At 38.3% G+C, this 15,911-nt stretch overlaps 2 protein-coding genes across 5 annotated transcripts in view; one reads left to right on the top strand and one right to left on the bottom strand.

Annotated features, from left to right (window-relative positions):
• Nucleotides 1–2,063: 2,063 nt before the first annotated feature.
• The window catches only part of METTL9 (methyltransferase like 9), a 47,806-nt gene continuing 33,958 nt past the window's right edge, over nucleotides 2,064–15,911 (bottom strand). Inside the window, exons 5-6 of one of the 4 annotated variants that reach the window (XR_006786923.1) lie at nucleotides 9,505–9,618; nucleotides 2,609–2,747 (exon numbers count right to left, since the gene is read on the bottom strand). Coding sequence is in view for 2 of the 4 variants with exons in the window: in XM_045849047.1 (XP_045705003.1) it covers nucleotides 2,542–2,747 (206 nt within the window). In the remaining 2 variants the exon portion in view is untranslated. Of the gene's footprint in view, nucleotides 2,748–9,504; nucleotides 9,619–15,911 lie in introns of all 4 variants that reach the window. The other 3 variants (XR_006786924.1, XM_045849048.1, XM_045849047.1) reach the window with 3 other exon arrangements.
• Nucleotides 4,703–14,415, top strand: IGSF6 (immunoglobulin superfamily member 6). Its single transcript, XM_045849049.1, has 6 exons — nucleotides 4,703–4,814; nucleotides 8,395–8,754; nucleotides 10,990–11,096; nucleotides 11,697–11,744; nucleotides 12,082–12,162; nucleotides 13,325–14,415. The coding sequence occupies exons 1-6, from the start codon at nucleotides 4,718–4,720 to the stop codon at nucleotides 13,379–13,381; spliced, it is 750 nt and encodes a 249-aa protein (XP_045705005.1). The 5' UTR covers nucleotides 4,703–4,717; the 3' UTR covers nucleotides 13,382–14,415.

The raw sequence follows: 15,911 nt of genomic DNA, 5'->3' as shown, positions 1-15,911 counted from the left end.
CTGGAAGACCATGTTCAATGTGCTGTAATTGTTAGAGAAAAAAAAGATATGAAACTTCATTAGTCACCAAGTGGTGGGAAGCAATTGGTCAAACACCTTGCTTCATTTAAATACTATATTCTATTTAAATACTATACTCAGAACAAAGTAAAAACAAAGCTTTACTTAGAAAGATGACTTGAAACAATGAAGTTTTATTTCCCAACCCAGCTTCTTTTCTGTTAAAGGCCAACTATGAAAAAACTGATATGACTTCCAGAAGCATAGAAAATACACTGTGGCTTTTAACTACCTCTGCACAAGGGATAAATGACTAAGGGTGTTGTCTCTTCTTTCCCTCCCTTCTTTGAAATCAGTGGTCTAAGTACCGAGGGGCTTACAGCCACAGGTGCAAGGGGTTAGGATTCAAAGGTGCAGCTTGCATTTCCTTTCTCCATGACCTAGGGTCAAATAGCTTGCTTTGATCATACACAGACCTCTTCATCTCTCTAGCATAACCTGAACTCAATGTGAAGCACTTACACAAGGAATGGTGCAGACAAGAAGGCAGCTTTATTTTACTTTGGGGAAAAAAACTTAATCCCATGTAGGGCAAAAGAAAAAAAAAAAGCCATTGACACTGAATAACCAACACTGCCACCTAGTGAAATGGTGGCATACCACCAGGACTTCTAGGACCAGCTATGAAATGTGAGCAGATTTGCTGGTTTAAATTTTCACCATAAAACATCACTTTTGAAAAGCTGAACTTCAGAGAACCTCAGATTTTAAGAAAAGATTTTTATCCGTGAAATGCATAAATATGTTTTCTCTGCATTTTTGAGTAAAGTGTTTAGGTTTTGTTTCTTTTTTTTTTAACGGATCTGCAAATTAAGTCTCAAAATTATGAAAAACTTTGGGGCAGCCTGGCTTTGGAACATCCATCACTTTTACACTCTTGCTCGACAGTCTAAATAGCAACCCCTGACTATTACAGACAGTTCATAAAGAAGAAAACCTCAAATGTACAACTACGCTAAGTTTAGTCATTTCCTCCTTCTATTTTTACAAAATAGGGTGCTAAGTATTTGCTCTTCACTTACATGAATTTCTGGAAAAAAGAATTAAAAGGAAGCAACAATTATGCATAAATCACATAACCAAACTCATTACAACTACACAGTAACAATGGTAGATACTGGTGTGAGGATGTAGGAGTGCCATTCTTAATGAATAGTAAAGTAATTCTCCTCAAGGCTTTAATTCTCCTTTATACCCAGTTGTTGCAGTAAATGTGTTGATTTGATTACTTCTATGAGCATATAAATGGGAATATTTAATGAAACACTTGGCTGAAAAACAATAAAGTTGTCAAAATAACATTGTTAATAACTGCAATCTCAAATCGGCATCTCTGCTATTACTAAGATTTTAGATTCTGGTTAAGTGCTCTACTCTTTGGAATACCCACAATGGTTATTGATCAGCTAATGAGTTCCTAGACTGCCACATTTCTGGATAAATGATTGGAAGCATTCACGGATTCTAGAATGCACAAGTCTGACATCGTCTCCATCAATCCATTCTCTTGGCAAATAATAAATTCAGTCAAGGATTTTAGGAAGAACCAAACTCTGGGAAAGAAGTATACAAATATAGAGTAAAAAGTTGAAAGAAAACATCTTCAGGTTGCATTTTTTTTTTTTTTTTTGGTAGACACAACTGCATGTTTCAACTCTGAGAACCTGAGACTGTCCAGAACAACAAAGTTCTGAGTGTAGGATGTTAGCTATTGCAAAGTCAGAACCCAGTGTTTTGCATTTCCCAAAGCAACATAAACTAGGGAGTGGGTAGTCCCTGAAGTACTATACCTGAATGAGGTTATTCTTTTGAGCGTTGGTCTAGACTGCCTTGGTGTTCACGATTTGTAACAACCCCCAGCCCTCTCATGTGAAGCCTTTCTTCATCGCATGTTCAAGTCAATTGCATTTTTCACACAGTACTACTATGTGGGGAACCCTGAAATCAAAGCAGTAAGTGGTGCTAGGGGAGAGCCTTACATGAACTCAAACCTCATACCAAAGTCATTTCCAAAAAAGTTTATTAGCATGATTAAAAACATTTTCTTGAATAATGACAGAAAGAATGTCTAAACATGAAAGAGTACCAGTGGCTATACCTTATAAACAGTATTTGCAGCTGAATGAATGCCTTTATTGCCAGTCTTCATTTTATTAAAAACAATCCATACCTATTGTTTCCATTTGGAATCATGGCTATTGCTTGGACATGGGGGGGTGTCCCCCACTACGATTAAGTATAAAAAATAGCTTCCGTAATTGGAGTGAGACCTGCATTATTAAGAACTGATAAAAGTCCTCAGAGTTGGGTTTTTCTTTTTTAAAAAATTCATTTTACACACTACAAAGAAATAATTAGTATTTTGGCTTTTTAAATTCCTACATGATATTTAGAACGACAGTCCCCAGAGGTCCACCCTTCACGTAATGGAGAACACAGACCCTTTCCAGGAAGACTCTGCAGACTGCAGCCTCCACAGGTTTACACTGGTTTGAGCACAAAGACAGCGTCATCCAGAACATAGTAGTCATTATACATGTCCCCTTCACACAGGTACGGCAGTCTGGTGAAAGCTTCAATAACAAAACCCGCTTTCCTGAAAACTTCAGGCAGACTATTCACTTGTTCTTCCCAGTTCTGTCCCTTGATTTCCAAAATTTCTGATGGTTTCTCCCACTTGCCACCTACTAAAACAAATAAAAACATTAAGTTAAATTCTTGAACATACTAGTTATTTAAAGAGGGAAGAAGGGAAGATTCTGTGCCGAGCGCTGTGTGCTTTTGTGACTCACCTGCCAGGTACCCCTGAGGTAGGTGGACAGAGAAAAGGTACAGGCTTCAAAGGGCTAAAGGAGCCTAAGCTTACAAGGCTAATGAGTGTCAGAGCAGAAAGGTAATATCAGGTTTATCTGGACCCAAAGCCTGTATGTACTATTACCTTCTCTGGCAGAGTTTCAGATTTCACCCTCCCTTTGACTGATCCACAAGGGTATAATGGTTAATAGTTTGGAAAACTGCTCATTAAATACTAGAATACTGAAGCAAGGAGTAACACATGATATTTGAAAAAGGGTTTTGGGTAAGTGCTAAAAAAATACCAGTAATGTAATAAACTTATGCAACATTATTAACTATAGAGGTTTGTGAGGTTGAAAATAAAACTAGGTTACTTTAATTTATAAAAATAATCAATGTGTTTTTCAAGGGAAGCTGATCCACTTCCTAACTTACCAAAACAATTTCATAAATGTTAAGCTCCAGGATCATAGAGAGGAAGAACACTAAAATGAATGAATCACCCCAGCATGTCTTAGAATAGTGACTGGAGTCAATGTCAGTCATTTCCACATCTATGAGTATCAAATGTGGGGGAGGTGGGTGGGGGAGAAGGGGGATGATAAGGTCTTCAAGTTCACATCCACACCAAGTATTGACTATAAATAGAGATACACACAGATAATGGTACATATAAATACGGGGTACCTTTACTATGGTGATATAAACACACATATACTAAAAATATTACTAAATTCAGATTGGGAATAACTTTGTGTAAATGAGAAAATATATAACTGACAGGTGCCAAGAGTACAAACATTATAGTGGAAAGATTTTCATTCTTTTCAGTGGCCCAGCACCTGAATCTTGTCCCGGAGTCTTGGTGGCAGGCAAAGCCTGGGAAGCAAGCAGCTTTCCCCAGCCTTTGTTGTCACTAAGGCACTAGACATCTGGCCTGAGATGACACACTCATCTAGCCCTGGGATGAAGAGCTAGTAATCCAGGAGTGGGGCCTGAAGCTCCTTCTCTGGGGGTGGAGCAGTAGCAGTGAGCCTCGGCGGGGCCAGCACTGGGCAGTACTAAAAAAGTCTGGTCCACACCAGGACATCTGGTGTTCGGTGTGGTATTGTCAGCTTCAGATGAGTCTGATGGCGTGATATGGGGCATTTTTCTTGGCTGCGGCCCCCACATATGACCCTCCAGTACTCCCAGTGACTCTGTAACCACCTATCCCAAATCCTTTCCATAAGTTCCCCTTTCTTTACTCAGTAGGGTCATTTTCTGCTGCTTACGAAGAACTTCCAAGAGTGGGTGGCACGGGTCTGGGGAAGGTATAAGATGACAGAGATTCCACACATCTGTTTCATAGAACATCAAAAAGGGGTCACACAAAACCGGGCACAACTACTTAATGGCACACAGCTTATTTTTCATTGTGCTACAATACAATTATTCTTCACTAATCTTCCCATTGTCTCTATATGAAGACACTTCCTTCTGCTTCTCCATTCTCAGCAGTTACTGGCCCAGCACTGAGCACACACAGTAGGTGCCCCAGGACCAGAGGTGACAGCTCTGGAAATTTAAAGGATCAATTATATGTCAAACAACACTCCTTTCTGGGAATATGCATAAATCACAGTCTCACTCAAACCATCTAATGCCTGTGAGGATTTGTAAAATCCAAGGAAAAATTATCATATGAACATTTAGAAATATGCTATAGGCTAAAATCTCAACTTTAAATGGTGAAACTGGGTTACAAACAATATTTACACAATTTCAAAAAGTTCCTGATCATGGTTCCTTAATAAGAGTTCCTCTCTTCAGTTCTTCCTTTCTAAAAAGAGGAAAAAAAAAAAAAAGCCAACTTTCTTAAATGCATACTCCTCACCACACACACACAGAAATGGAAGCTGTGAGCGCGGTCAAGATCATTCTCGGTCTGGAAATCAGTCTGATTCTGTTTTATGTCGGTAAGGTTCTTTTTTTTTCTCTCTTTCTCTCTTCCATTTTATTTAAATCAACTGCTAGTTTTTGCCTAACGCGTTTATATTTTAAGCCCCTACAGATTAATTTTTAAATGTAAACACTATGGAAATTGTCTAAAGTGGTAAGTTTCCTTTTCCCCTAGGAAAATAGGTGATAAAAGAATAGCTGAAAAAGTTTCATGTTAACACTGAAAAATTCCTTTTGCTATTACGCTGCTTTATAGAGATAGCACCTCACCAAAGGGTTGAAATATTCCTAAAATCCCATGTGCTAGTCATCAACAATTTACTTTCCATACGATGAGTTCCCAAACTTACTCAGCACATAGAGGCACTGAACAATACTTGAGTACTTTCAGAGAACAATGCTTCTGAAAAGCCGAATTTCTCTAAATTAGACAGTAATTATCTGGGAAAAAAGTTGTCATGGCTTCTTTCCAGAAAATAACCATCCTATAATAAATCCATTTTTAAATTCTCCCTACATCTGTTTTTCACCCATGAAAAAGAAAGTGTTTCCCACCTCACAGTTCTAATGATTTCATCACAGTTCTAATAAATCTACTGATTTCAGATTTGCCCACAAAATTTGGGTCGTAGAACAGAGAAGGCAGCTAAACCTCTTAATTTTTTCATCTGTGAAATACATAAATTTTAACAGTGGATATTTTGGGCGAAAGAACTGAGTGATTTCTCGCTTCTACTTTCAGTAATAGTCTGTATTTTTCTATTAAATACATATTAGTTTTATAAACTTTTAACTAGTGTTATTTTAAAGAAGAATCCTGATCTTTTAAAGATGTACTCTGAAAGATAAGCTGCTGCAATGTCTGGGATCTGCCCTAAAACACCATGGGAGTGAAGGAGCCCAAGGGGAGGACTGAGCCAGTGGGGAGGATGCAAAGTGGGGCTGGAGCCAGCAATGGCAGGGAGCTCACTGAGCTAGCCTGCTACTACTTCTGCATGTTTGAAATTGTCTGTAAAAGGCTTTTATTCAGTGTCAAAAATTAGTTTTCCATGTATTTTCTAGTTTTGTTTTTAAAAATAGTAATCTTTTTTAATCCCCTCCTCCAGGGAGATAAACTTTCAACCTTTTTGGAGGGTTCTGTGCTTTAAAAAAATCCTACACAACATGAGAGTTCTTAAAGAGAAATTCTTCACAGGAGCAGGCTGTGGTGTGACATATTATCCAAAGTTCTCTTTTTTGATACACGTTGCCTAACTGGTGCGGGGAAGAAACAGACACTTCCTCATAAGTCTGTGCTCTCATAGGAAACCCTACAACTGGTTTGCTCCCATGCAGACTCATTTCGCAGAACTGGGGAAGAGGCAGAGACATAAAACCCCAGAGTTGCAAATATTTCTTTTACCATGGGGCATTAGCTCTCCAAGGAAAGTGTTAAAAGCCAGCTTCTCTTTTAAGAACTCCATCAGACAGAGGACTTGGAATTGAGACATTGTTGGCTAATTCTTATGTTTTGACAGACCCAATTCCAATTCAAACTTCCAAGATACAACAATCATTCGTTACACGCTATAAGGTGTTTGTCTAGGCTTCTAAGGTGGCAGTCTAGGCAGGAAGCGTGAGGGACTATTTATGATGCTTAGCAGTACTCTCAGCTGGTCTTCTCTAGGTGACCTAACCCTCACACATGATTTATATTTCTCAAGTCACTAAAAAGTTCCTGGCTCATCTTGAATTGTACAAATATAAAAATTAAAATATGGTGAGCACAGATGTGCCTCACAACAAGACCTGTAAGAAAATGTTAAGTGACAAAGCCCATCTGAAACATAAGCATCAGGCCAGCTAGATAATTCTTCTATTTCATTTACAGACTCACACAAATAAGACCATTTGTAAACACACAACCAGGTAGAAGTCAAACTAAAAACTGGCAAAAATAAAAAAAAATTTAGGGCAGAACTTCCATTTATAAACACCTGAGTGGCTTTCCAGCTTCACAGGCCCAGGATAAGGTCAAGGTGTGTGACTTGGAAAGCAGCATGACATGGTGGAGAGGGCCCTGGCTTGGGTGTCCAGTCCCAGGCCTGCTAACACCTTGCTGGGACATCCACAATTATCTCCGAAATGGGCATATAACACTGTGGAAGTAGGAAAAGTGGTACAGGCAGCAGAAATTCTCTATCTGTTCTTAAATATTGGGTTGGCCAAAAAGTCCATTATGTTTTTCCCATAAAATAAAATACACATTTTTCATTTTCACCAATAACTTTATTAATTTGGAAATTTTGAGTATACTGGCTATCTCCTGCTATTGGCTTGTAGTGGGTAGAGGTCAGAGGTGCTGCTGAACATCTTCCAATGTGTAAGACAGTCCTACATCAAAGAATTATTTGGACAAAATGTCAATAGTACCAAGAAACTTCGCAAATCACTTTTGAAACATTTGATCAGTCACAGCATCTTATCCATACACTGCACCAATTTTTTTCTGCGTTTCAGTTGCATTTTACCTTTCTTGAAATAATAAAGCATTACACACTAAAAGTTGTGTATTTTCTTCTATCTTCAATATTAAAATGACTGCACAAAAAGTCACGAATTTTCATGAGGTTTTTAAAGTACACGCTGACATGACAGCTGTCACACAGAATCTAACCAAATTGTTTGGAATGAAGTTAGAGACAACTAAGTACTACTAGAGCCACTGTATGGAAAAAATGTAATGAACTTTTTGGCCAACCCAGTACTTCCTACAACCCAGAACTAGTAGGGTTACACAAGTTAATCCTCCTACATCAATCGTTTCAAACATCCCACTGACCCCACAAGGTGCAGAATACTACCCCATTCTTTTAATGAGGAAGCTGAAAGGCACAGAATATAGAGATGGCAGAGCTGGGATCCCAACTCAAGTCTGTGCCCTTTATCATGATACTGTTCATCGAAGAAGCTACAAGGACTACAAAGCAGTGATAAAGATGCAGGAGAAATCAGTGTGCTTAGCCCAGACATGGCCCACTCAGGAGGCATTTCCCCAGGTGCATACCTTTCTTTTATAGTTATTTCCCATAGGGACAGTGTTTCACAAAGGGACAATTGTGAACTGCCATAAATTCCTAGCAATCCCAACCCCCACAAGGCAAAACCCCCAAGTGCCTACTGCTCAGGTGGTTCAGCCATAGAAGCAACATTGGCATGAGGGCTTTGATCCCAGAACCACACTGAACACAACAGTCCTGCGAGGTCAGGGCTACAGATGAGGACGCAGGCTCTGAAAGATCCCAGGAAAGCCTGTCAGTCCACCTAGGGTGAACATGGGGACTCTGAACTTCTGACCTGGAACTGTGGCCATCTCTGGTCCCAAGACTGATCCCACTGGAACTTTTCTGAGGTGGTATCCACGTAACCAGACATCACTGTGAACCAGCAGCTTAGGGTCAAGAAACATGGGGAGTTAGGAAAAGTGAGGACCAGTGATGTCTTATTATATTTTACAGTCTTGTTTGAGCTGGGAGTTAAGGTTAGAAAAAGAAATTTGGAGGTTCTGAGCCCACAAATGTTAGCAAGATAGAAGCACAGGCTGTCTTCCTCCCACAGGTGCTGCGGGCGAGTGTACAATCTCTGTCTTTCAACCGTCTGTCCTCGAAGTGGACTACACTCAAAAGGCTGTGACCATGCTCTGCACCTTCTCCACAGTGGAGTGCCCCCACAAGCAACCCAGCAACCTGTGGTTTCGCTATGGAGCTCACCAGCCAGAGACCCTCTGCTTGGATGGGTGCACAAGTGAGGCAGATAAATTTACAGTGAGGAAGGACCTGGCACAAAACCAGGTCTCCCTCACAGTCAACAGGTTGACATCCAATGACAGTGCCATCTACATCTGTGGAATAGCCTTTTCCAGTTCACAGGACCCGAGGGCCAAGCAAACCGGAGCCGGGACTGTGCTGGTGGTGAGAGGTTAGTCGGTCATGGCTGTACTGTGGTACACTGCATTTGCTCAGTCAATTAAATGTGTTACACAACTTACACACACAGACTATGACAGAACTCTGCTTGGTTAATACTCTAGCCAGGGAAGGGCCATGACCCTAGCACAAGCTGACATGCAGTTTGATTAAAAAACCACTGTGACACCCTCTCCAGCCTCCACAAAGTTGGGGGTATGTTGAGCATTATGTTTTCTCCCCAAGTCCAGATGTTATTAGTGAGGGTGACCTTTCTGTCTATTATGGTGAGCGGTGTGACGTACTGAGGCCAAAGGGAAATGTGTGATGGTTACCATCAGCTTTCTCAGGAACTGGCCTGGTACTCCACCATTTAGAACAAAGCACTGGAGGAGTGCATAAGTGATCATAAATTGGACTCAGAAAAATATGTGTTACAGAGAATAAATACAAATTCGAACAGAAGCCACAGCGGTGTACCTGACCCTACCATTCTGGGTGGACAGAAGACAAAGGGGCTGGAGTGACTATGGCTGCTTGAGATTTGTTAAAACCATGACAATTTCTTCATTCAAGTGAAGATACTGAACCTAAGTCCTATATATTAAGAAACTAAATTTTTAAATTTCAGGAAAAATGCTGCACATAATTTTGGGGAAAGGAAGAGAGGACAGTAACTCCTTGACTTTTTTTTTTATCTCTTCCCTTAAAAAGGACTCCAGTATGATGAGCACTGAGATCATGGAAATGCGAACTCACTTACACAGGACTTTGAGGGCCTGAGCTCTGCTGTGTTAGAATCCCCGCTTTCAATTACTAGGAGTGTTCCCAGGGGCTTTTGACAGTCCACTGCCATTTCACCCTATTTGATTCTCTCCTGTAAGATAAATCATAAATGAATTAATATACATAAAGTACTTTTAATGGTGCCTGGCTTATAGCAAGTACTTGGTAAATGTTAGCCACAGATATTAAAACAAAAACACAACAGCTTTGGAGATTCATATAGCTCACTGCATTAGTCTTCTATTAAAAAAAAAAATGTTAGCCAAAAGAAAAAAGTGTTTGAAGAAGATAAAGGTCCCAAAACTGCAATCTCATGTTAAGAGAAATTTTTGTTTAGGAGCACAGATGAAAGTATCACCAATATAGACACAAAAATTTCCTGCATTTTCTGTGGAACTCCTAATTTAGCCCTTGAAACATTTTTTTAAAGCTTTACAGATGTGTTAGTTTCAGAACAAAAGTATTGTTGTATAAACTGAGCTCACAAAATAAGCATTTATGGGATATTTAGTTTAAAAGTTCAGGTTATTCAGAAGACTACAAATCAAATTGTATTTTGTACTTCAAATAATGAAGTACTTGAAGACATAGCATGTTACCCACCCCCACATATAGCACGGGACACTTCCTATAAGGAGGGAGAAATCAGAATGGGAAAATGGATTTAATAATTCTACCTCCAAGACTTTATTAGCAAGAAGGGAAACATGGAACAACACTCGTCTTTCAAGTGCCTAGTGAGCACTAAGATCCTCAGCACATGGCCTTCTCAGGTCATGCACTACTCAGCTACTGAATGGCTCAAGGTTATAAATGTCGGCATTAACAAATGCAGGGGAAATATCTCTTTCACTCCATAAACATACTCTTAGTGATGCTGTACATCATTTCTACCCCCAAAAATCATAAAAGTACCCCTGGCTAGTGTGGCTCAGTAGACTGAGTGCTGTCCTATGAACCAAAGGGTCACTGGATCGATTCCCCCATCAGGGCACATGCTTGAGTTGCGGGCCAGGTCCCCAGTTGGGGGTGCACAAGAGGCAACCACACACTGATGTTTCTCTCCCTCTCTCCCCCTCTCTCTAAAAATAAATAAAATCTTAAAAAAAAAGAAATCACAAATACCCTTGAACAACTATCTTAAAATGTTTACCTAACTTTAAGTAATGCTTTATATAAAAATTTTTATCATTATGGAAATTGAATTTTTAAAAATTTTTAACTGTAAAAACAACATTTTTAGTATAATACATTTTAAAAACTGTTGAACTGGCTTTAACTATATGATATACTTGAGTGTCTTTTGAATCAAAAGACAAAAATAAATCTTTATGCATCGTCAAGCAGAGTAAGTTCATGTTTCACCTGTAAAATATAGTTTCAGTTAAACTTTAAAAATATATACTTGCAGTAATAAGTTTCAATAGTGACTGTGACTTTCTCTGTTTTTGTAATTAACAAGAAATGAAAGGTCTAGGCAAGGAACTACAGGGTCTCCTGATAGCTCTGTTATCACTGCTCTCCATCTATGTTGCTGGTGTACTGATGATCTTCATCATCCTCTCCAAAGTAAGTTAAATTCCCTTGCATCTGGATTCCTACCTCTCCTCATATGAGCCTCAGAAATAGCTCATCCAATTAACATCTTCCTGCATAGCTGCAGGAAACGATGCCGGCAGGAGAGGTCATAAAAAAAGCATATGTTTTCAACACAGAAATTATTACTGACCAGAATACATAATGTCTTCTCTTTAAAACCCAGTAATATGGGAATAGGGAACCCTTCTTTATACCCATCTTATATGCTATCTTTCTGCTGGGGGTGGGGGAAGAAAGGTTTAAGAATGAGCAAAACAGGGGTGAACAAATGGATTAGAAGCCGCCCTAAAATACCTTTTCTCAAAAACGTTAGGCCTTTTAAAAGTATCTCCTGGCTGCTCATGTGCTATAAGCAGGGTTTGTATGTATATTAGGATTACTATAAATCCAACAACCAATATCAGTCTGAGTTTTTTTATTATTATAAGCATCTCAAAAGTGGCATGAAAATTATTAAGTCTTACAGTATAGCATTAAATATTAACTTTCAATCTTATGGTAGGAGATGTCTGCCGCAATTGTTTTGAGTACATAAAATGTCTTTTAAGACTTTCCTTTTCTTCTTGACAGTTAAAATCTAACACTCTAAGAAGCAAAGAAACAGAAGATTCACAAAAGGTATAGATACCAGTGCTTGTAAAATATCTTTTAATTGTGGCTGGTTGTAACTATTTCAAATCTGAAACAGTATAAGAAACAGAGAGCATTATGGTAACTTTCAACCCTAATAGCTACTGTTTCCTATTGTTGAGAAACTCAATGATAACTCAAATGCTAAACTGGGATTTAAACTTGATAGTTTTTAGCCATAAATTCTATTTAATATATTCAAAATACCAGTTACAGGTAGGAGCAGGTATGCTGGAGGAGGGGAGAGGGAGCTTGGTGAGATGCAACATCTATCGCTTCTAGTCCTAAGACAGAGGCATTTTTTTTCTCTCATTTATATTTACAGAAAAAGAGTGTTAGGCGTATTTTTCAGGAAATTGCTCAAGAACTTTATAATAAGAAACACGTGGGAACAAGCCAACAACCTGTAAGTATAAAGTATGAAAAAGATGTCATGTAGACATAATGCATGTTTGACTAAAAAACTAAGCTGCCAACAGCCACCAATAATCATGGTTTCCTGTAGAAGAGTTCAAAAGAAGACTTGAAAAAATGCAATGAATCTTTATATATAACCTGTTTTGATAAATACATCACAAAAGACATCTGATACAGTATTAAAGAGACCAGGCTGGTAACTCAGAGACATGGACTCTTTCAGAAGCACACTGGGCACAGACAATGCTTTCAGTACAGACAGGGCCACTTTTGTGGGTTGAAGACTACTTTGTACAGTATGCAGGAGTAAGCATTGTATATAAGTTGCAAACACTTGTGGATCAAGTTATAGAGTAAACATTACTTGTTGCTAATAGGGCAGAAATAAATTCACAGAAGAAAAGATACAGCTAATGAAAATAAAAGTTGACTATTTCTTCAGGCTTTGGGGTTGGAGTGGTAGGAAGAATGCATTGACAATATCTTCTAACAGTGTCTCTTTAAAGTCCTATGTAAACAGGTTTTGCAAACAGGATGTGATTTTGGAGCTAGTAGAACAGATACTTGGTTTCCATAACATGCAATCAGATCGTTAAGATTTGAATTAAAATAATACAAGATAATGAACTTATGTACTACTCAGGATACTTTCTTCTTAAACAGCAGCCAAAATGGCAAACGTATTATTTCTGAAAGAGATGTGGTTTCTAAAATCAACATTTAAAAAGAATTTTCATCCAGGAGAGAGTATCATCTAAGCAGTCGTTTCATCCTTCAACGTATATACAAAAACATAAAGAAGTGGTCTGGCTACCTAAGATGCCACTCTGAATAATTATAAATGCCTGTTCACATTCTTCTTAGTGAGGCTGGGGCATCTTTTTCAGCAAAGAGACAAAGGTAAGTGACCTAACGATAGGCCTGGAAGAATTATAACATGTTCTAAGCCAGGCCCTTAACAAAGGCATCGGAACAAGAAAATTAACTTTCAGTTCCCACATCTTACTCTAAATAGAGGAAAAATGGTAACTTGACCTAAAAGATTACTGGATGAGTACTTAGCACCCAGAATGCAAGATGGTACAGCAGTTCATATGTTGCTTTCAGCGTGGCATCACTGGTTACATAAACTGAAATATTTACTATTGCAGGAGAAAGACAACACTTATGAAAACAGAAGAGCACTTGACAACTATGAAAAACCATAGAAATGGTTTCATTTTCAATTAAGTCCTGAAAATCCAGAAGTTAATGGACATACACCCATCAGGGCCTTAAAAATATAATCAAAGATAAATGGAAAAGACAACTGGCTACAAGTAAGAATGCCGAAATACAAGGAAACTACAACTAATGATAATTACCAAAATTCTAAAACGAAATCAAACTGTAAATAATCTCCTAAATCACTAAAAGAATTCTAAGCAGTCTAACATTTTCAAAAAATTATGTTTTTATAATATGCATCCTCTATTTGTTTTATTCAACATAAGAGGTGTGTGATGACTATTACCCTGATTTGAAGCTACACCACATGCCTCAGTTGTGAGTGGAAGTTATACAAGTGACAGGCCAATTAGACTAAGTTGGGAGATAAGGAAGATGGAAGGGAGGGGGGAGAAAGAAAAGGAAGGAGGGAGGGAGGGAGGGAGGAAGAGAGAAAGGGAGGGAGGAAGGAAGGAAAGTGTCAAAACCTGAGCTAGAGAAAAATCATCTTGCAAAGTACCTTGGAGCAAAAAATCATCTCCTTTAGTACTGCCATGGGCAATGGTGCAGTGCACTCTCCTGCTGGGGTATACAAATGACTCACACTACACTGCCAACAAAAAGTGAGACTAGAATAGAACATAGTAAGAAGATGGTAGCTAAAATATAGAAAATCCAAAGCAGAAGGCTGAACAGAGAAAACCCCAGAACAAATACACCACAGCCGACTCCAGATGCCAGAATTATGCCCAATAACCCCAGAGAAGGAGTGGGTGACATCCTATACTTGACAGTGTCTTTGCCATAGTGATTTGTAACCAACTTAGGAGGGAAGTATCAGATAAAGGGCTGATCCAGGAAGAATGTTTATGGAACTCATTATCATCTCACCAAGAAAAGATGCTGTGGCTTGTTCTTTGAAAGTTATTTCAGTGCAAAAAATCTATTTAAAATATTCACAAGTGCACATTCATTACTAAATATGAGTTACAACCTATTATTTCTACTTCATTAAAGTGTTTCTTTTAAAATGGCATTAAATGAGGTACATTCTTATTTAAAAAGCCCAGATAGAATTTTTAAATATTTGAAGTTCCCTTAGAAAACATTTTGGACAGATGAATTAAATTCTGTGATTTCCAACCTGTCTAGTCACACATGCCAGGAAAAAATGGAAAGAGAAGGGGGGAGCATGTAAACTCCCCCCTTTTTTTATTTGTGTGTGTGTGTACACATGTGTTGTATATAAATATAACACATGTGTGCGCATGTGTATGTGTATATACGTGTTAGACACCAAAATAGAAATTAAATAATTGGCATAAGAATATACAGTTGACACCTGAACAGTGCAGGAGTCAGGGGCACCAACTCCCTCTCTCTGCCAAGCAGTCAAAAACACACAACTTTTGACTCCTCAAAACTTAACTACTAATAGCGTACTCTTGACTGAAAGCCTTACTTATGATAGTCAATTAACACATATTTTGTATGTTATATATTATATACTATATTCTTACAATAAAGTAAGCTTGAGAAAAGAAAATATTAAGGAAATTCTAAGAGAAAATATATTACAGTGTATTTTCAATTCTTGAAAATAAATCTGCATATAAGTGGACCCATGCAGCTCAAACCCATACTGTTACACAGTCAACTGTAATTAGAAATGCTAATATTTTCTTCCTATATCCCAAAATAAATTGTCTTGTGTACTCCCTGGGGTGTGTACCCTTACTTTGAGACTGCTAGCTTGGATGAAATAAAAGAACTACTAAACAGGATGACAAAAGAATAAGCAGTAACACTATCCAGGTGAATAGAAATGTTGAATTAGATCACTTACTTTTCATTTCTAAGAAGCATTACATTTTAGTACTTCCAGTGCTGAAAATACACTGTTCTTTGCATAACTAACTGGCAGGCAAAATCCCTTAGATAAACAAGTATTGATATTTCATTGAGAATAAGCCTTACCCACTATAAACAAGGACTACATTTTAAAGATTTTTAAGCAGAAATTTAGAATACACATTCCCAAAGAAAGTAGTTATTCTCCCTCAGATCATATATGAGTGCCTGATGTGTGCATAATGTCCATTCTTTTATTCATCCTTCTAGCCAACAATATTTATTAAACACAATACTATTACTCAAAGGCCTCTGGATACTATCCTTGGGTCCTGCTGAATGTGTCCTTCCCAACTCCACCCAGTCTACTCTCTCATGCTTCTGCATATACTGTTCCCTCTGCCTTGTAAAAAGCTTCACAGAAACAGAACAGCCTGAGAGTCACCTACCATGTGAAACTTTTAGTTATTCCCCCAGGGTTTAATGGGTCTTTCTTAAACCCATAGTACTTGGTCATATTTATCATCCAACTACCTGCCATTGTCTGTTTACATTTACCTTCTGTACTATTCTGTAAGTAATTTAAGGCCAGAAGCACATTTTTCATTTATATCTTTGTATTTCCACTGCCCAGCACTGTCTGGTACATAGTAGGCTCTCAAATGCCATTATATGAATGCA

The sequence above is a fragment of the Phyllostomus hastatus genome, unplaced genomic scaffold, assembly GCF_019186645.2.
Source record: "Phyllostomus hastatus isolate PE091 unplaced genomic scaffold, TTU_PhHast_1.1 phas_contig_64, whole genome shotgun sequence".
Classification (NCBI taxonomy): Eukaryota; Metazoa; Chordata; class Mammalia; order Chiroptera; family Phyllostomidae; genus Phyllostomus; species Phyllostomus hastatus.
This window is presented reverse-complemented; position numbering and strand designations above follow the sequence as displayed.